At 39.1% G+C, this 22,451-nt stretch overlaps 1 protein-coding gene across 3 annotated transcripts in view; it reads left to right on the top strand.

Moving 5' to 3' along the window:
- dnah9 (dynein, axonemal, heavy chain 9) overlaps positions 1–22,451 on the top strand; it is a 527,557-nt gene that overhangs the window by 345,194 nt on the left and 159,912 nt on the right. For all 3 annotated transcript variants that reach the window (XM_059948782.1, XM_059948781.1, XM_059948783.1), the window contains 5 exons: positions 1,445–1,567; positions 7,892–8,096; positions 14,150–14,314; positions 16,206–16,346; positions 16,721–16,891. In XM_059948782.1, coding sequence (XP_059804765.1) covers positions 1,445–1,567; positions 7,892–8,096; positions 14,150–14,314; positions 16,206–16,346; positions 16,721–16,891 — 805 coding nt within the window. The remainder of the gene's footprint in view (positions 1–1,444; positions 1,568–7,891; positions 8,097–14,149; positions 14,315–16,205; positions 16,347–16,720; positions 16,892–22,451) is intronic.

The raw sequence follows: 22,451 nt of genomic DNA, 5'->3' as shown, positions 1-22,451 counted from the left end.
ACACCGACCAATGGCAACGAGAACCCCACCATGCTTCCCATTGTGGTGGGAATCCCCATTCCATCGCACATCCAGTGTCTTTCATTCCATAATTGAATCATCTTGTCTCGCTGACAATGGCTTCATGAAGCAGTTTTCTTGTCTTTAAGGCCGGCATTTCCAATTGATCTACCTCTGGCTGAGAACCCCACGTAGCAAGACCTGCAGTTAAATTATTTATGATGTTCAGGCAGATGGGTTGTCAGATTTGCAGCAGCTTTCCTTCTGTGTCCCTATAATCATCCCACACATAACTCATTTCGATTTCAAAATCCAGGCTGAACTCTCTTTAACATTTCAGGTTGAAAACCCTTCAGCAAAATTGAGAAGGAGATAAAGGATGATTGTTAGCTGCAGGCTTGTTGGGAGATGGGTATGTCCCTGACAAGGTAAAACAGGGGTGACCTTAGAGATGAGCTTTAACAAGGTTGAGCAGTCAAAGAGTAAGTGGGAGCAGTTGGAGAGTGAAAACAGTCAAAAAAACATGTAGGAATTGGAAAAAAGAGAGCAGGAAGATATGCTCAGCAGATCAGGCTGAATGCAGTCTTCACTTCCAGAGGACAAAATAAAATATGACATTGAAGGGAGAAATGAACAAGACAGATGGACAGCAGCTACAGACAGAACGTCAAATTACTTGAAGTTATAAGTTTCAAAATCATGTACAGAAAATTGCAATGTGCCCAGATGGAAGATGAGGTGCTACTCCTAGGATTACATTTGCTTCATTGTAACAGTGCAGGACACCATTGACTGATGGATCAGAGAGTGAGTGGAATGGAGAATTAAGGTGACAACAGGAAATTCAGGGTCACCCTGAGGACTGCATGTGGGTCCTCTGGCAATAGTCACTCAGCCTGCTTTGGTTTCCCTTGAGTAGACAAGGCTACATTGTGAACACTGAATGCAGCACTCTAGATTGGAGGAAGTGCAAGTGAATTGCTGTTTTATCTGGGAAAAAAAGTTTGTGTCTGCTCTGCCATCGGTAGCATCATGATCGTATTCATGCACTGACCCCACATCCTTGATTATCTTGATATCTAAAAACGCTGATCTCTCTTTAAAATTTGGAATGTCCATGGGTTTTAACTAATTGATTTCTTACTAATAATTGGCTTGCACTTCGTACAATACACACTGAGTGATTTTGGGAGACACCAGCTTTCTGTGACATTGATATGGCCCTAAACTGCTTGTCGGAATTGATATAAAAGATCTATTGAGGTATTCTTGACATAATGTAACATTGATTTGAGTTTTGACAGGCCTGCAGCCTGAAAGATTTATCGATTAAAACCCATAATGAACATACAAGTCAGATTCAGAAAGATCTAAGAATAATTGTAAATGATTACCATGATAAGTGAAGAATAATATAAAGGTGCTTCTGTTCTTATATTTCAAGTTATCTTGATATCATGGAACATGCCCTTGGAGCAGGTGAAGTAGTCCTAATTGAAAACCTTGAAGAGACAGTGGATCATGTGCTAGGACCTTTGCTGGGCCGAGAAACTATTAAGAAGGGCAGGTAAGGGTTTAAGGAGAGTGTGTTTACAACTCTCAATAATCTTTTATAATTATTATTGAACATTTGAACTCTTAATCCCTAGAGCTATTTCTTTCTGAATTCATCAAAATCCATTTCACGAAGGTTGCAAGCACAGGACAGACGTGGGATAAATGCAGCTCTCACTCACAGCATTAAGACCACTTGAGTTGTGAACCTTTTTTTGCCAAATATTTATAAAATATATATCAAAATTCTTAGTTCCTTTGAGTCTGGTTGCCAAAGCAATAATGTTTTTGACATTAACTATTTCCAAATCGGTATCAATGTGAAACTCATTGTCAGTATGTCCCTGTAGGAGTAAGAAGCAAAGATAGTGAGATTAAAGAACAGCAGATAACAAAGGATATTGAAGGCTTGATCAAGGAAAAGAAGAAAGCATATGTCAGGTGTAGGAAATTGTTACTGAATGAATACTTTTGTGTTTATAGGGAAAGAAGTTATGAAAGAAAGAAAGAAGCCAGGAGTTGACGAATAGGATTAAGGAAAATCCTATTGACTTGTATGCGTATATTAGAAGTAGAGGGTAGTTGAGGAAGAAGTATGTCCCCTCAGGTGCGAAGGGTAACTAGTATGTGGAGCCAGGGGCTAGAGGCAAGGTCCTGAATGAATACATCTCATCAGTATTTGCTAAGGAGAAGGACATGGAGGTTGTAGAGTTAAGAGAGGGGAATGCTGATATTCCAGAGCATGTCTGTATTAGGAAGAGTAAGTGTTAGACACACTGGAGCACATTACTTTGGATAAATCTACGAGGTCCAACAGAATCCATTCCAAGGTATTAAGGATAACAATGGACATGACTGCTGGGGCCATGACAGGTTTTTGGATTGTTGTTACCCAGGGGTGAGGCACCAGCAGACTGAAGTATAGCTAATATTGTCCCCGTGTTTAAGGAGGATATTAGGGAAAATCTGTAAATGACACACCAATGAGCCTTGGTCAGGAATTTGTTGAAGAAGATTCAGAGAGGCAGCATTTATGTTGGCTTGGAAAGGCACAGACTGATAGCAGTCAGCATGGTTTTGTGCAGGGAAGATTACATCTCTCAAATCTAGTTGTGTTATTTGTGAAGTTAACTAAGAATATTAAGGAAGGCAATGCAATAGATATGGCTTATATGGGTTTCAGTAAGGCTTTTGACAAGGTCCTGCATGGTAGTTTGGTTGAGAAATTTAGGGCACAAAGGATCTGAGGCATGTTTTTAAACTGGCATGCTGAGAGAAGGCAGAGGGTAGTAGCAGAAAGGTAATTTTCTGACTGGAAGTCTGTAACAATTGGTGTATCATGGGATTGATGCTGGGATCTTTGTTATTTGTAATACATTTAAATAACTTGGACGAGAATATAGATGGTCTGATTATTAAGTTTGTTGATAGTGCGAAAATTGATGGCGTTCTAGATGGCAAAGAAGACTGATTAAGAATATGGGAAGATGAAAGTCGGCTGGAAAGTTGACAGGGTACTGGCAGGCAGAATTTAATCTGGACAATTGTGAAGTAATGCACTTTAGAAAGCCAAATTATGGTGTCATATATTGAATAGTCTAAATAGCAGAGCCCTTAGGAGCACTATGTACTGGGAGACCCTGGCATTCAAGTTTGTAATTCTCTTTGGTAAGGTATGCATGGCTTCAAAGGCTGAAGTTAGGAATATAAGAGTTGGGATGTCATGTTATGGTAGTACAAAATGTTGGGAGAACAAGGTACAGTTCTGCTCTCCACAATACAGGATGGATATGCTAGAAATATAGAGAGTGCAGAAGAGATTCACCGGCATGTTGCCTGGAATTGAGAACTGCAATTATAGTGAAAGATTGGATAGGCTGGATTAATTCTCATTGGATTGTAGGAAGCTGAGTCTTTTAGAGATTTATAAAATTATGGGGTACTTTGGGGTAGGATGGATACTCAGATCACATGGCATGTGTGTCCAGAGATCACAAGCTTAAGATGAGAGGGGAGAATTTAAAGGATATCTGAAGGGTAGCTTTTTCACATAGAGGGTGATAAATATCTGGGATGAGCTGTCAGAGGATATGGTAAGGATGGTACATTTACAATGTTAAAAAGCATTTGTGCATGTACTTAGAAACAGTACACAAAGACATGGGCCTAATGTAGGTAAATGTGATTAGAGTGGATAGGCATCACATTTGCATAGATGAGGTGAGTTGAAAAGGTCTGGTTCTATGTTCTTTGATTTAACATTCCAAGAAATGCAACTTATTAATGCAATGGGGTACCTGGTTGAGTACTGAAGACCTGTACTAATCACGCAAACATGAGGAAATCTGCAGATGCTGGAAATTCAAGCAACACACACAAAATGCTGGTGGAACACAGCAGGCCAGGCAGCATTTATAGGAAGAAGCTCTGTCAATGTTTAGGGCTGAGACCCTTTGTCTGAAAGAAGAGATAGTAAGAGATTTGAAAATGGGAGGGGTAGGGGGAGATCCAAAATGATAGGAGAAGACAGGAGGGGGAGGGATGAAGCTAAGAGCTGTAATGTTGATTGGCAGAAGGGATACACAGCTGGAGAAGGGAAATGATCATGGGACGGGAGGCCTCGGGAGAAAGAAAGGGGGAGGGGAGCACCAGAGGGAGACAGAAAGCAGGCAAGGAGTGATTGTGAGAGGGACAGGGAGAGAAAGAAAGAAAAGGGAAGGAAGGAATAAATAAATAGATAGATAGGGAAGGAAGGAAGGGATGGGGTAAGAAGGGGAGGAGGAGCATTAACGAAAGTTAGAGAAATCAATGTTCATGCCATCAGGTTGGAGGCTACCCAGACGGAATATAAGGTGTTGTTCCTCCAACCTGAGTGTGGCTTCATCTTGACTGTAGAGGAGGCCATGGATTGACATATCAGAATGGAAATGGAATGTGGAATTAAAATATGTGGCCACTGGGAGATCCTGCTTTCTCTGGCGGACAGAGCGTAGGTGTTTAGCAAAAAAAAGTGTTTAGTGTAGCAAAACGGTCTCCCAGTCTGCTTTGGGTCTCACCAATATATAGAAGGCCACACAGGGATCACTGGATGCAGTATATTTTACCTGTACTAATCAACTGGCTGGAGTGTTCGCTGATATCCTTAACCTTTCACTTCAGCATTCTGAGGTACTCACCTGCTTCAAGCTGGCTTCAATTTTACCGGTGCCTAAGAAGTACATGGTAAAGTGCCTCAATCACTATCGTCCAGTAGCACTTACATCCACTTTGATGAAGTGCTTTGAGAGGTTGTTGATGAGGAGTGTCTTGGATCCACTGTAATTTGCCTACCATCATAACAGGTTAACACTGCACTGGCTCTTCATTCAACCCTGAAACATCTGGGGTGTGAATATAAGTGTATCAGGATGCTCTTCATTGACTACTGCTCTGTATTCAATACTGTCATCCCCTCAAAACTAATTAATAAGCACCAAGACCTTGGCCTCAATACCTCCTTGTGCAACTGGATCCTGTTTCCTCACTTGCAGACCCTAGTCAGTTTGGATTGGCAACAGCATCTCCTCCATAATCACCATCAGCAAAGGTGCCCCACAAGGCTGTGTGCTTAACCACCCGCTCTGCTCACTTTATACTTATGACTGTGAAGCTAAGTACAGCTCCAATGCTATATTCAAACTTGCTGACGACACCACTGTCGTTGGCCAAATCAAAGGTAATGATGATTCAGCGTATTGGAGGAAGACTGAAAATCTGGCTGAATGGTAGAAGAACAGCAACAAATGTCAGCAAATAAAGCAGCTGATTACTGACTGCAGGAGAAAAAACCCAGAGGTCAATGTGCCTGTCTTCCTCAGGGGATCAGAGATAAAGGAGGTCAGCAACTTTAAATACCTCAGCATTATCATTTCAGAGGTCTAGAACGTAAGATCAATTCCAAAGAAAGCATGGCAGCGCCTCTTCTTTCTTAGCCGCCTGCGAAGATTTGGCGTGTCATCTAAAATTTTCATAAAGTTCTATAGATGCACTGTGCACAATATACTGACTAGTTGCGTCATGGCCTGGTATGGTAGCATCAATGCCCTTGGAAGGAAAAGCCTGCGAAAAGTATTGGATATAGCTCAGCCCATCATGGTTAAAGCTCTCTCCATCATTTACCACATCTACAAGGAGAGCTGTCACAGGAAAGCAGCATCTGTTGTGTCTTTAATATTTCAGTTATATTTGAGTAATATTGTAAATATATTGTTTGGTTAAGCATCCTTTGTTTTTCCACGTAGTTCATTATAGATTATATGTAAAAATACATGAATGGCATACATCATTACAACACAACATCATATGTGTAAAAATGAAACTAGAAATGTTATTCCAGACTCTGTTTTCTTTCAATTAGTTTTAGTTTGAAGTTACGAAACATAACAGCATCCATCTTAAAGGATCCCCACCATCTAGGCCAGGCTCTCTCCTCACTGCTGCCTTCAGGAAGGAGGCACAGGAACATCAGGTCCCACACCACCAGGTTCAGGAACAGCTATCACCTCTTAATCATCAATCTCTTGAACCAGAGCAGATAACTTCACTAACCCCATCACTAAACTGATGTCACATCATATGGGCTCACTTTCAAGGACACTTTATCTCGTGTTCTCAGTACTACTTCTTTATATATGTATTATTGTTATTTTCTCAGATTAAGCTGGTAAGCCCTGGGGTATGGGCATAGCCATGCACACTCATTTCTCAATTGCTGGGAACTTTTGTACTAGTCTAATGGTATTTATTATTGTGGCTTTCTGGAAGTTTATATAAATGTTGCTGTGTAGCCCTAATTGTTTATTGCTATTGTGTAGTGACTTTGGGATGATACCGGTTGTAGATATTACTATTGGGACAATGTATACTTGTTCATGCTCCATAGTCTTTCAATTTCCTCTTGCAGATCAGCATATTTCTGGTATTTTTCATTTACTGATATCTGTATTTCATGTATGTTTGGAATGACTAGATCTATTAAGTACTTGCTTGTTTACCCTATATTATTAGATCTGAATGGTTATCATGGATGTCCTATCTGTAATAACCAATCAGTTGTAACATAATTTGTGGGACTCTGACCCTAAAACTGGATCAGGGTTATATGTATAGTAAGTTAGGGTTTGTTTTATGAAGTTGTGTTTTAAAGCAAGATTTTTGCAAATAATGTTTGCCACTTGATTGTTCCTGTGTAAGTAATCAGATTGAGTTAAACTGCTGCAGGATTCTGTAGTGTGTTGGATTGTTTCTGTTTTCTCTTGGCATTTTCTGCATTTATCGTCTTGAATGTGTTGGTCTTTTATTACGTATTTTTGATCCTTTTTTTGTGTTAACCACCTGGTCCTGTATTGTCACAAGGAGCCCTGTTTGTAGGAAAAGCCCACAGACCAGGTGCGTTCAATGCTTCCTTGTCCACACCGAGTCTGCTCAGTTTGTGGGTATTCTTCCACTGAGGTTCATACTCTACCATTGGTTAACTTTTTCTTCTATAGTAATAATTTCTTCATTTGCACAAAAAGAAATACTGTTATTAGTATTAGCACAGTTTGTTGTCTCTTGCACATTGATTGTTCTCCATCTTAGAACATAGAATAGTACAGCACATTACAGGCCCTTCAGCCCACAATGTTGTGCCACCCTCAAACCCTGCCTCCCGTATAACCCCCCACCTTAAATTCCTCCATATACCTGTCTAGTAGTCTCTTAAACTTCACTAGTGTATCTGCCTCCACCACTGACTCAGGCAGTGCATTCCAAGCATCAACCACTTTCTGAGTGAAAAACCTTTCTCTAATATCCCCTTTGAACTTCCCTCTCCTCACCTTAAAGCCATGTCCTCTTGTACTGAGCAGTGGTGCCCTGGGGAAGAGGCACTGGCTGTCCTCTCTGTCTATTCCTCTTACTATCTTTTACACCTCTATCATGTCTCCTCTCATCCTCCTTCTCTCCAAAGAGTAAAGCCCTAGCTCCCTTAATCACTGATCATAATCCATACTCTCTAAACCAGGCAGCATCCTGGTAAATCTCCTCTGTACCCTCTCCAATGTTTCCACATCCTTCCTATACTGAGGCGACCAGAACTGGACACAGATTCAGTATTGTCATTTAAAGTAAAATTGGATAGGTATATGGACAGGAAAGGAATGGAGGGTTATGGGCTGAGTGCGGGCCAGTGGGACCAGGTGAGTGTAAGCATTCGGCAAGGACTAGAAGGGCCGAGATGGCCTGTTTCCATGCTGTAATTGTTATATGGTTACACTGATTTTGTTCTTGAACTGAAGTTGTGCCTTTTCCTACCTAGATGCATCAAAATTGGAGACAAGGAATGTGAATACAATTCCAACTTCCGTCTTATTCTTCACACAAAGCTGGCAAACCCCCATTATCAACCTGAGATGCAAGCCCAATGTACTCTCATTAATTTCACCGTTACTAGAGATGGCTTAGAGGACCAACTTCTGGCTGCTGTTGTCAGTATGGAGAGACCAGACTTGGAAGAGCTGAAGGTATGGTGAAATAACCTTGTTCTTTCAAAACTTTATTTATGCCTGTAAGAACAACAAAAATAGGAAATGCTCGGCAGATGAGGCAGAGTTGGTGGAGAGTAAACAGTGTCAATATCAGCTGCCTGTCCAGTTGAGTATTTTTGCCATTTCTGGTCTTTTTTGCAGTTCTTTGCTTACAGAAACAATTTTCTGCTGTATAGGAGGCATATCTCATTATTAATGTTAATTTAGCTGTCTAGGAATTAGTTTTTACAGTACAGAATTTTATTCTATCTATTGTACCTGTGTTAACTCAGAAAAAGATCTCCCGACTTGCAGGCAGCCAAAGAAGGTTCATCATTCCCAGGATATATCCATTCCAGAGGGTTGGGACTGGCTAAAACTATGTAATTGGTAGTTTACAATGAAGAATTTCAGAGTCTGTTAGGATTTTCACCCCCTCTGCTTGTTATAACAAAATTGCTACTGTCCCGCTGAGTAGGGATGCTATTGTTTTAAATCTGGTGCATGGGCTCAAGTTATTTTCATGCATAGGCTTGAAAATGAGAAGTAAGGAAACACCCATTTGTTCCGCAATAGGCACCCATGAAAAGTGCTGCACAATCTAGAATCTCCCTGGATGGGACCCACCACCCACAATCTCCATATGTCCTTGCATCTGCCTCCAGAAGGCTGATTTCTCTGGTCCAAACTGTCCTGGAGTGGGGGTGGAGGGGGGAGGAGAGGAAGACAAAATCAATTATTTCCACATCCTGAGCTTTACCATCTACAGAAACGTAGCACATTGCCCTTTCTCCATCTTGTCATCTATGCCACTAGCGGTGCAAAACAGCTCAAACTGCTGGAACCGTACCTTGGAATTCTCAGCAATATTACCTCGTAGGCTTAAACTCGACGCTGGCTATAACTGTGACATCTTTTTATGTGTCTTCTCTTCCTTTCCTTTTTGTTTTCTTCTGACAAGATGTAGCATTAATGTGACTCGGACACCGCAGTATTAAACACACACGTTTATTCACCAGACTTCCATTTTACAAAAACCCTGTGTTCTGACGTCATATGCACTCTGACCTACGAATACTCACATAATACATTACAATCTCCACTGTTCTGGCTTTGGGTCAAGCCTCCTCTACATTTCCTGGCAGAAGATCATTCAGTATATATAATGGAGTAAAACTGAAAGGCCAACTGGCTTATGTTGCTTTACCTTCTTTCAGAGCCTATGAAAAATATTCAACATCCCTTGGAAGTTTTCATGTTTTATTGTTTAACAACATTGAATCACAGTGGATTTAATTTGGCCTTTTTTGGGAATAATCAACAGAAAATGACTCATTGATGTCAAAGTGAAAACAGATCTCTACAAAGTGATTAAATTAATTACAAATATAAAACACAAAATAAGTAATTGCAGTAGTATTCACTCCTTTTAATATGACACACCAACTAATCACTGGTGCAGCCAATTCGTTTTAGAAGTCATGTAATTAGTTAAATGGAGATCACTGTGTGCAGTCAAGGTTTTTCAATTGATTATAGTAAAAATGTAACTGAATCTGGAAGGTTCAATTGCTGATGAGTCAGTATCCTGGCAAAAATGACACGATGAAAACAAAATAAACTCCAAGCAGCTCTGCAAAAAGGTTATTTAAAAGCACAACTCTGGAGATGGATACAAAAGAATTTCCAAGTCACTGAATATCCCTTGGAGTACAGTTGAGTCAATCATGAAGAAATGGAAAGAATATAGCACAGCTGTAAGTCTGTCTAGAGCATGCCATCCTCAAAAACTGAGCGACCGTGCAAGAAGGGGACTAGTGAGAGAGGCCACCAAGAGACCTATGGCAACTCTAGAGGAGATACAAGTTTCAGTGGCTGAGATGGGAGAGACTGCACATACAACTGTGCCCGGGTGTGTCAGCAGTCACAACTTTATGGGAGGGTATTAAAGAGAAAGCCACTGTTGAAAAAAACTCACATGAGATCTCAGCTAGTGTTGCCAGAAGACACGTGGGAGACTCTGAAGTCAGCTGAAAGGAAGTTCTATGGACTGATGAAACCAAAATTGAACTTCTTGGCCATCAGACCAAAAGGTATGTTTGATGTAAGCCAAACATCACACATCATCAAAAACACGCCATCCCTCTCGTGAAGCATGGTGGTGCATGCGTCATGCTGTGGGGATGCTTCACTGCAGCAGGCCCCAAAAGGCTTGTGAAGGTAGAGGAAAAAATTAATGCAGCAAAGTATAAGGAAAACCTGATGCAGTCCACAAGAGAATTGCGACTTGGGAGAAGATCTGTTTTCCAGCATGACAATGACCCCAAGCATGAAGCCAAAGCTACACAGGAATGGCTTAAATACAACAAAGTTAATGTCCTGGAATGGACAAGTCGAGTCTAGACAATCCAATTGCGAATTTGTGGCTGGACTTGAAAAGGGCTGTTCACTCACAATCCCCATGAAATCTGACAGAGGTAATGCATAGAAGAATGGGGGGGAAATTGTAGTTTCCAGATGTGCAAAGCTGATAGAGACCTATCTAGACAGACTCGAGGCTATAATTTCTGTCAAAGATGCATCTGCTAAATACTGACTTGAAGAGAATGAATACATATGCAATCAGTTTTTTTTGCATTTTATATTTGTAATTAATTTAAATCAGTTTGTAGAGAGCTGTTCTCACTTTGACACGAAATAGTCTTTTTCTGTTGATCAATGTCAAAAAAAGACAAATTAAGTCCACTGTGTTTCAATGTTGTAAAATAATAAAACATGAAAACTTTTAAGTGGTTTGAATAGTTTTTATTGGCACTGTATGGTGCAATGTCCTTTTTACAAATTGTTGAAGTTTAACTTTGATGTAATTCATGAAGAAGAGCTAAATTATGCAGTAAACTTCATTAATTGATTTTCCCTGCATTACCCAACTTCCATCCCTCCAGCTCCACCTCTCTTTTTTGCTAATATTTCTATCTCTTAAGCCAAAGGGTGTACCTGACAGCCCTTCAAGTTGAAGTTAGATGAGAAGCCAGCAGCCTCAAGGAGTGAATGGCCAGTGAAGGTTACAGGAACTGTGAGTGGCTCTGTGGTGCAGCTGTTAGCACAGTCACTCTACAGCTCCAGAAAAGAGTTCGATTTCAATTTTGGTGCTGTTCTGTGTGGTGTTTGCACGTCTTACATGTGACAATGTGATTTCTCCTTGGTTTCCTCTTGCATCTCCAAGAGTCCTTCTAGGTTTACTGGCAGCTCACTCAGGCAGTTGTGAGAGAGTTAGTGGCCAAGAAATAGTTGTTTGTAGGGTGGTTTGAAGATAGAACATCACAGCAGAGAACCGGCCCTTTGGCTCATGATGTCGCACTGATGTTTAATCTAGTCTAAGGTCAATTGAAACCTTTCCAGCTACATAGTTCTCCATTTTTTTTAATCATCCATGTGCCAATCTAAGAGTTTCTTAAATGCCCTAATGCATTTGCCTGTACCAACACCCATGACAGGGCATTTCATGCATCGACCACTTTCTCTGTTACGATCTTACCTCTGATATTCCCCTAATACTTTCCTCCAATCACCTTAAAATTATGCCCTTTATGTACTTTAAGGTGATTTTGTTATCCAATATTTAATGTTCATCTCTCAGTTCTATAAAGCAAAACAATATGTCAGTGAGCTCGGTAAGTGATGGCAGAGTTGTGTATTCCCTTTAAAGGCAAAGAATTCTGACATGTTTTATTGAGGAGAGCCTCATAGGTAAGAGTATGAGGGATCCAAGTTAGATCTCTGAAAAACTCTAGAGTTAATATTGAAGTTGGAAGAGATAATAATGAAATAAGGAAGAGCAGAGCCACCCATAAGGCAAGTTACTTGAGGAAACTTTTGTTAACTAATGTGAGAGCTGCAATATTTGTTGAGTGATCGGCAAATTAGTGGGATGTACTAGAGCAGGAGACGAGTCTCCTGAACTATAGATGATTAAAGAAACTCAATTAATTTTCAGGCCTTATCATCTTGTATGTTATTGAAAATGATAATCAACATTTTATATCTTTGGAAGTTATGTTAAGAGGGAACCGTGCAATCTTGATAAGCATCAGGCAGTTTAATTGAGTTGATATTTGAGGCTACCTGTTGGGTGGCAGGGTGGAGATGTGTCTACTAAAGGAGGTGTAAGACACTCCTTCCCTGCAAGTCACCCTTGGGCAAGGCATAGCACCTGCTTAGCTTCTGATCAGGATGACATGAAGCCATTGGAGCAAGTGGTGTATGGTCGTAAAAACAGCTGGGCTCATATCACAAGTCCTGGTTATATCACAAGGCAGACAATTCCTGCTGAGTATTGATAATGGCTGGGTCACCTATCTTGTAAAGACACTGTCCAGAAGAAGGCAATGGCAAACCAATTCTGTAGGAAAATTTGCCAAGAACAGTCATGGTCATGGAAAGACCAAGGTCACCCATGTCATACAACATGGAACATAATGAATGAATGATTGAAAATCCTGTAATCATAAGGGAAAATAAAGAAAGGTATTTCTCTATTATTGGTTCAAATTAAGTACAAAGATGTGTTATCATTTTGTCTGCTCTTATCTTCTTGAAAAAAAGGTAGAATTTTGTTGATGTAGCTACTTCATTCCTATCACATTCCTGTCAGAATTTGTCCTTATAGTGGCATCACTATGGAAACCAGTGTGGTACAAGTACATGAACTGTCTAATATGGGTAATTTAATAAGTTTTATGATCAGGCGCTGGATGACACATGACACCTTCCTCCCCCTGCCACATTACTAAAAGGCTGAGGACAAGATGCAACATTCTAATTTGCTATTGCTTCTGATGGCTTAGGTGTATTTGTAGCATTTACCTTTTTACTGTCATCAGCATGGACATTCAACACGTGCTTTAGGCAGTGAAGCAATGCCACAAAATGTTCTCTAGCCAGTGAGCTATGCACTCTTAGTGCTGACTTACGTTGAAAAGGAGAGTGTCCCAAAGTCACCTGCTTGCAAAGCACCTGCCCAATCCTCATATGTGGGGATGAGTCTAAAACAAAGCACTATCCCCAAAAAAACAGGCAAAGTGAACTCCCAACAGCTTGACAATCTATAGACAACAAGAGAAAAAAGTTGAAAGATCATGTCAAGCTTTGACATATAATGTGGAATTATCATCTCTCTATAAAAATTGAAATAAAGTAGAAAGATGTACAGTATAATGCAATTATAGAATTATAACTGAACATATTTACCAGGAATAGAAAGACTAAGCTTTTAATATTATGTTGAAGCACACCAAGGAAATGGATCAAGCTATTTCCAGAAGTATGTTGTTCCTGAAAGAAAGGCCATTAAAGCACAATAATCAGTAATCAATCAAATTAAAAAATGAACCTTTCCACAAAAATGAGGTTCAAAATACTGTCACATGATTGATTGAAGCCGATGTCACTAATGCTTTTAAGAAGAAGAATGATGTATGAAGGGAAAGGTAATGGAGGGTTACAGATGAAAATGCATTTAGAGTGGGAGAAAGCTTATATGGAGAGTAAATCCCAACATAGATCATTTGAAGCAAACTATTCATGCCTGCATTGTAAATTCTGTGAAGACCTCTTGTCTTTTCTCTTCACCCGCAGAAGTAATAATTCAGATATACTATTGTGGTCTGTCACTTGTGGCTCATTCAATATTTTTTAATATTGGAACAGATGTAAAGTAATGGATGTTTCTTTCTCCCTAAAGTATTATTCCAGTCCAGTGAGGATATGAATAACATATTATTGACCCCATTCTAATTAGCAAAGTAATAAAAATTCTGCACCCTGTAATTGCAGTGATCTTCTAATTAGGTCACAGGAGTGATGTTAGAATGAAAGAACCAAACAGGCATTGTATTGTGCAGACAGTAACCTCATTTTTGCAGTCATTTGTAATTTTAATTGACTGAAGCTCTCATAAAAGACTTGTCTCCTTGCAACGTTTGCTCTTGTGGTACATTTGATAGTCCTAAAATATGACTGAGTTCCCTGTGGTATTTTTGTCTCTGTAGTCCAATCTAACAAAGCAGCAAAATGGCTTTAAAATCACCTTGAAGACCTTGGAGGACAACCTACTTTCCCGCCTTTCCTCTGCTTCTGGAAACTTCCTCGGAGACACAGCCTTGGTAGAAAATTTGGAGACTACCAAAAGGACTGCTGCAGAGATTGAAGAGAAGGTTAGGCCAAATGAAACTATAAGGAGAATATTATTTGAATGTTGATACTATGTTCAGACATATCCATGTGATTCATGATGAAAAGGGGAATGTATTAAATCTCAGTCTTTTTGAAAAGTCTCTTTGAATACTACAGCCAGTCTAGAAGGAATTAAAATGCCATGTTATTTACCTTCTTCTTTCTGCCAAGGCTAATCATTATATTCCTCAGAGTTCAGTCTGGCAAGCAGCCTGCTTATGAGCCTTGTTAATACATGGATTAGGAATGTTTAAATAGAGGTAGACTTTTTGAACAGGCATTCAACATATTTATCTTTTGAGTCCCACCTCTCTTCTGCAATATTGCAAAATTAGCAAGTTCACATATTAGGCTATCAAACACAAACTATTTCGTCCACATTTTTGGTGTCATTTGCAATTTCTGGCTCACAGTTGGGGATTAACATACAGTATATAGGCATTTACAAGTTACAAATAACTTATTTTGCTCAGCAAGACCAATTGTGTACTTTTTAAAAAAAAGGTTTTGAGTATGTAAATGGACCTACAATATGTGGATGGCTTATAAATTTGTTTAGCACTCAGATGTGGAAAATCTGCAAAAATGATTTTGTTTTTGTATGACCTCTGAAGTTGTAAATATGTCTAATTAAAGATCTCATTTGATAATTTTTCCTCAATTTGACTTGAGAATTTCATCAATAAAGGTCCAGGTGACTGACAGACACTTCCACTTTCCTCACAATAAGCAATGCAGTTAAAAGAATCAATCTCTTTTGTTTGTGGTTTATGAAAATAACATCTTAAAGTGTAGCAGAGCAGCAGGGATTCTCTGCTGCTTTCCTTGACCACCCTGGTTATTTCTAGATCAGAACATGTGTGGACAGTGCCGTAGTTGTGTAAGAGTGAGTTGATGTAAGACCTTACTAAGACCTGCAGGCAGAGCATAAGGAAGAGAGCCATAGTAAAATAAGGTTTTATTTCAAATGAACATGGGGATTTTTTTTTCAAAAATTAGAGCCTTCCATGTGAATAAAAAGTGATTGAGATGATATTTTCTCACAGCTGGCTCTCTGTGCTGGCAATCCTTGCTCTGTTCCATTGCTGGGTTGTATCTTGCTGACCTCAGATGCAAGTTCTTGCAAATCATTATGTAACTGACCAATGGCAGCACTGCTGTGAACTCCAAACTCCTCCTTTTGCATGTTTGGCAATGTTTAATACTTAAGTTTATAACAGTAGTGAATTACAAACATCCAACCTCTGGGTAGGATGAGGGGAAGGAGGCAATCAGAGTCACGAGCCTCCAAAAATATAGTGCATTTCTGAGTGTGAGTGTGTGTGTGTGTGTTTGGGATGTTTGCACACGTTTACACCAAGGACATTGCTTTGCCCTTCAAAGGCCTGCAAAATTAATTTCCTGTACACTCCCAAGGTGGTCATCTTGTTTGTATTTTCTGCCATGTAAAAGGAATGCAATTAAGTTGTCTGGATTGGCTACAGGATATAATTATGAAGTCCAGATGTAGAAGGGGTCTGATGATTTATGTCATTGCCTCAGAATCAATATAACACAGTGCCCTTCCATCTGTAAGTCTGAATCTGACTTCTGCACATATTGAGATTTGAAAAGTGTGCAGGGCTGGGCAGTTTTGGGAATTCTTCCTCTATTTAAAAATGCTCAAGTGTTGCTCTTCCAGATAAATATTTATGAGCTATTAATGTTTTCAACAGTAAATAGCTTTTACCAACTGGTTCTGTATGGCATCATAACATTTTCTTAAACATATCCTTGCACTGGAAAATAAAGCAAGAGTGACCCCCAGATGACATCTAGCAGATTTGTTTTGTTATTAAACCACATCCTTACTATAGAACTCTTTTAATACAGGTAAAGGAGGCCAAAGTAACAGAGCTTAAGATCAATGAGGCACGTGAGCATTACCGGCTTGCTGCAGGCCGTGCATCTCTCTTGTACTTCATAATGAATGACCTCAATAAAATCCATCCTATGTACCAGTTCTCTTTGAAGGTATGTCTGTACAAGCTCAGCAGATGTTTCTTTTCCTCCCTGCAGCACTATTTAGCTGATGAACTACTTCAGTAAACAAACGATTTTCCAATGTTTCTGAATCCTTTCATAATTTTGTACACTGAAAATAAGGGGTCACATGTTAAAATATTAATGTAGGAACCATAATTGCAGATTTCACTACTGGAGGGTAAACAAAGAATTGATTCTGCTATTCATTCTATGCTTCAAAAACGTCTCAATTTTGATATTGAAATCCAACAAGGAATGAGAATCTAAATATATTCCAATATTTGATGTGTTTACAGAAGAGAAACAATACAACATATAATGGCATAATTTATGAATAAGCTCTGCTCTTCTCTTTTTGTTAGGCTTTTAATGTCGTATTCCAAATGGCTGTGAAAAGGGCACCCACTGATGAAGTCCTCAAGCAGAGGGTTGCCCACCTGATTGACAGCATCACTTTTTCCGTGTTTCAATACACAACCAGAGGCTTGTTTGAATGTGATAAGCTGATCTATACAGCTCAGATTACCTTCCAGGTATGTAAGAATGTCTGTGCATTTAATTCTCATTTATTTTAACTCTTTTCCTAAGAAACTTAATGTTGAAAAAAAAATACAGATACAGTACTTGAAACCTGGAATAAAAGGAGAGAATTGCTAGCATTACCCAGTGGGTTAGGTAATATCTTTAGAGAAAGAGATGGAGTTAATACTTCAGTATTATGACCTATCATCAGAACTCTTAGCTCTTGTTTTCCTCTCCATGCTTTCTTGCTGCCTTTAATGATGAAGTTTGCTTCCCTAGTTGGCCTGTTAGATTCATGCACTGTGAGGGTTCACCAGTTCTTTCAACCCTATTAAAACTTAGCCACTCTCTGTCAGGGTGCCACTAGCAATGCGAGAGGAATATTCAGTTCATTTTCTCTTTGTTGATTGCTGTCGGCTTAGCCATATTCAAAAGAAATTGTAGACAGAAAGACTAGAGGTACATTTCTGGTACACATTTCTATACCCATAAAATTTAGTTCAATTAAATCCTACAATCTCTGGATTAAATTCTGGATTCCTTTGTTCCATACTCCTCAATTTCCTGTAGTTATAATGTTTAGAACATCATCTTAAATCTGATGGTCTCATAAAATATCACAGTATTAACACCGAAAGAAACCTTTATCTTGCATTTGGAGATATTACGGACCAAACATTTCTGATAAGTGAAAGTTTCCTATATTTCCTTTGGGTTGAGGAGTTTTTCTTCTGTTAATTTTCCAACACAAGATTTGTTTTTTGTGTTTTGTCTACCATTTTACTGTTTCTATTTTTTGTTACTTCCTCTCACAAAAAGAGAAGTTGCCAGCATTCATCAGCCATGATCATGTTGAAAGGCAGGACAAACTTGAGAGAGCTGGTGGCCAATACCGACTTCTATTTTATGACATTCTTGCAAAGAAAAACTGATTCAGAAGGGAAGATAATAAAAATAGTTGGCCACTGGACTAATGGACAAATAACTCTGTTTGTCCAAGATAGATGCTGGTCATATTTAGCTTCCAACTTACTTAGTAAGATTTGAGTCAGTGTGTAATGAAGGTAAACTGTGGTGCATTAGTCTTTAGCCCTCCTGTTGGACATCCCTTATGTTGCCCTTCTTACGGTTGCAGGAGCTGTTACTTGTTGCAAGGGGTGGGAGGTTTAAAGAGTACTGCCAGTCAGGATTTTCTGTTCAGTTTCAGGTAGCAGGAATTGTAAAGAGGCACAGCTGTGATTGTTAACTGTAAACTGGGTAATTAGGCAATTGACAAGGTCCAATAAATGGTGGATTCAACTGTAACAATTAAGATAAATTTAGATAGATAAATGCATATGAGAGGTATGGGGGGCTGGGGACTGAGTGGGTAGATAGGACTAGGCAGAATAAAAAAGGTCGGCATGGACTAGATGTTCCTGTGATGTACTGCTCTATAAATCTATGACTACTTGTCATTACACAAAGTCAATCTAATTCAAACCCCCTTTCTCATTGTAAAAATAGAGATGAGTTTCAATAAAACTAAATTGAATTATTTCCTAACAAAGGACAAGTTATTACAAATGCCTGTACATCCTGCCAGAATGCCTAATAGATTGATAAGTCCTTTGTCTGATATTACATACATAATCCCCAACTTTATGAAAGATCCATTGAAAATTGCCTGTGTGGACATCTGCTTAAATTCATGTTGACAGTTTGAAATATCAACTATCTTATTCCAATTCATGTGTAAAAATCATCATTGCACCATGTCCGACCGAACACTACATCAGTATCTGAAAACTCAGTGAACTCAAACTGTTTGATATTGTTCTACTTCAATGACTTTCCTTGTTAACATTAAGTTAAACTTGACAATGCAGGAAGAAATATACTGGTCTTGTTGACCATAAAGCACAGGGCACTCTAACCCTCACAATACATGATGCTATTTTTATACGTAGTACCTGTATTGGCATCCAGAAAATGATGAACTTTCTCTTCACAGATAATTTTGTAATAGGGTGCTCATTAATTTCCAACTTGTATCTTCTTATACCAAGTTGAAAGAGTAGGTGGGGTGACTTGGTTGAATTGTACAAAGGCCTGTTTTGGTATATTGCTGGAAATAACTGGGAAAGGTTAAATATGAATGGCCTCTCCTATTTTTCCTTCCTATGAAAAAGTGCCTTCATCTGTAGTCTGGTTTGCACCTTATATTATATGTCTTTAATTGAAAGAAAAATAAGCAAGCAATCTCAGCTTGACTCTCTTGCTCCATTGTGCACTGCCATGCACAAATAAAATAACCTCCCTTTTTATAATGTGGTGTGAAGTTCCTCTAACTATGCCCTGCTTTGTGCAGCTTGACACTGAAATAATTTGAAAAACAGAAATGTTAAACGAGTTTATTTTTCATACAGCACATTCTTTGTGTTAGAAAGATTTATTTCAGTCCTGAAAAAAAGCCAGTGCAGATAGATGAAACCATTTTATTGTCTCTGATGATTGGCAACGGTGCAAACCAGTTCTTTTTAAATTCAAGCCAACCAGAGATAGTTACCTGCAATTCAAAGATAATTAAACTTCCTCACTTTGAAAACCGATTTTCACACCTGAAATATAAAGTGGAGAAGTTGCAATGATATAGCCGCCCGTACTCTCTAAAGTTAAATTAAATACATAATCTTGAAGAAATTTGACGATTACATAATTGCCCTTTTACCCCATTAAGGAATGCTTAAGATCGACGAGCATATTTCATTGTCTTGGGCATGTCAATAACAGGAATAAAATGTCCTGAAGAAACTACTGACCACGAAATTAGTCCTTCACTGAAAATATTATCTTCTCAACATTGAATTAATCCAAGACTACAATGCTTCCTTAATACAAAGTGTTCTGCTGAAATGTTCTGTTCCTGTTTTATTTTTCCCTTCAGTATGCTGCTCTATTCATGGAAATAACATACAAAGACGTTGTTCAAGGATGACAATGAAAATTGATTCCAAAAGTTAGAGCTCCTGTTTGTAGTGGCCCATATTCATACTCCCTGTTCACATCCCCATTTAATAATACTACCTAAATTATGGCAAACCTAAATTACTTATTTAAGTTTGATTCAAGAGTCTCCCTGAGCAACATTAACCTACATATCAGTTGCCAGCATTATCCCGTTAACTTAGATTTAACTCCTAAACCTTCAGAGAGAAAATTCCTCAGTCTCAATCTCCACTTTTGTCCTAATTTAGAAGGTTGATGATATAATAGGAGAAATACTGAGCTCTAGATCCAAATTAATCAGGCACAGCAGACAGACATTGACCTTGGGAGATTCAGAGAATTTATATTCTCTCTTTTGCCCTTTCACCCAAGAAATTTTGGCTATTCTTCCTAGTAAGTCATTCCAATGACACTGCATGTACTTGCTGTTTGATTTTGGAGATTTACAGATTATCCAGAAAATTAGCATCAGAAGTAACTAATTTAATACAGTTAGATGGGATTATAGTAAAGTACATGCTGTATTAGGTAATCATCCTTGAGATAATACGAAGTGTCATGGGACTCAAGATTGCTGGTGATTTATCTCAACCTAATTAATACATAGTTGCAAAATAAGTTCACACCAATGAGAGTTATACAAGTTTGTTGTTAAGTGTGCAATGAAATCCTGTTGTTTGATAAGACTTGAGAATTCAAAATATGACATGTTTTATTCGTGTCTGTCAGCACCGAGACCTTAAGAGATAGGCTATGCAGGCCATTGACTCTTCTCTGCCATTCCATTGTGGCTGGTTTATTATCCCTCTCAACCACGTTCTCCTAACTCCTTTCAATAATGTTTGATGCTCTAATTAATCAAGAAACAATCAACTTTAGCTGCTTAATGACTTGGCCTTCACAGCCATCTGTGGCTATGAATTCCAAAGATTCACCACTCTCTGGCTAAGGAAAGTCCTCTACATCTTTGTTCTGAATGGATGTGTCTCAATACTGAAGCTGTGCCCTCTGATCCTAGACTCCCCACTATTGGAAACATCCTCTGCACAACCTCCCATTCTTCTAAAGTCCTGCAAGTATAGGCCTAGAACCATCAAATACTCTTGATATGTTAACCCTTCCAGTCTGGAATCATTCTCATGAACCTCCTCTGGACCCTCTCCAGTGCAGCACATCTTTTCTTAGATAAGGGACCCAAAACTACTCAAAATATTCCAAATGTGGTCTGACCAGTGTCTTATAAAGTTTCAGCATTTCATCCTCGCATTAATATTCTAGTCCTCTCCTAAGAAATGATAACATTGTATTTGCCTTCTGTACCACTGACTCAATCCTGCAACTTAAACTGTAGAGAATCCCAAGGACTGCCAAGTCCCAGTGCACCTCTGATTTTTGAATGTTCTTCCTGTTTAGAAAATAATCTATGCCTTTATTCTTTCTTGCAAATTGACCATGCATTTCCCTACATTATAGTCCACCTGCCACTTCTTTGCCCATTCTCACAATCTGTCTCAGTCTTTCTGCAGATTCCCTTCTTCCTCAACACTACCTGCCCCTCTGCTTATCTTCCTATCATCTACAAACTTAGCCACAAAGCCATCAATTCTGTCATCCAAATTATTGACAATAATGTGAAAAGAAGTTGTCCGAATACCAATCCCTGCAAGCGCTACTAGTCACCAGCAGCCAAACAGAAAACAAGCCCTTTATTCCCAGCCTTTGCCTCCTGCCAGTCAGCCAATCATCTACCCATGCCAGTATCTTTCCTGTAATACTATGGACTCTTACCTTGTTAAGCAGCTTCATGTGCGGCACCATGTCAAAGGCCATCTAAAAATCCAAGGATACAACATCCACTGACTCTCCTTTATCTGTCCTGCTTGTTATTTCTTCAAAGAACGTCAACAAATTTGTCATGTCAGATTTCCCCTTAAGGAAACCATTCTGACTTTGGGCTATTTTATCATGTGCTTCCAAGTACCTTAAGCCTCATCCTTAATAATGGACTTCAACATCTTTCCAACCACTGAAATCGGGCTAACTCCCATGGTGCTGAAAAACTGAAATAATGATGGAAATAAGCAGCAGCAGGTCAAGCCACAATTGAAACAGAAAGTGAGAATAATACTTCTATTGATTTGAAGCTTTGAATAACTGCAGTTATATTGTGATATCACTGGCACCCTTATCTCAGGCCTAAGGATATTAAAAGTTGGGCAGCAATACTGCTCCTTGTCAGTAAGCAATTACTGTCTCCAAAGATTCAAGTGAGGATAAGATCTTCTTGCTTGTGATGTCACGATTAGAGAACTTTGTGAATGAATCACCACTGGTAAAGGATGAGGCATCCAACCTCAGTAAAACATGACATGAGCAGAGAAGACCTTCTCTGAGGATGGGGTGCTGAAGAAGAGTGAAAAAAAAACCAACTGCCTATTTGACTCCTTCACACATGCCAGCATCCCTTCCACTGACTCCATCTATATTTACTGCTACCTCAGAAAAGCAGCCATAGAAACAAGGACCCCTCATATCCTGGTCATTCTCGTCTTCTGCTGGGAAGAAGACCAAAAAAAATTGAGA

Source organism: Hypanus sabinus, chromosome 23 (genome assembly GCF_030144855.1).
Source record: "Hypanus sabinus isolate sHypSab1 chromosome 23, sHypSab1.hap1, whole genome shotgun sequence".
Taxonomy (NCBI): Eukaryota; Metazoa; Chordata; class Chondrichthyes; order Myliobatiformes; family Dasyatidae; genus Hypanus; species Hypanus sabinus.
This window is presented reverse-complemented; position numbering and strand designations above follow the sequence as displayed.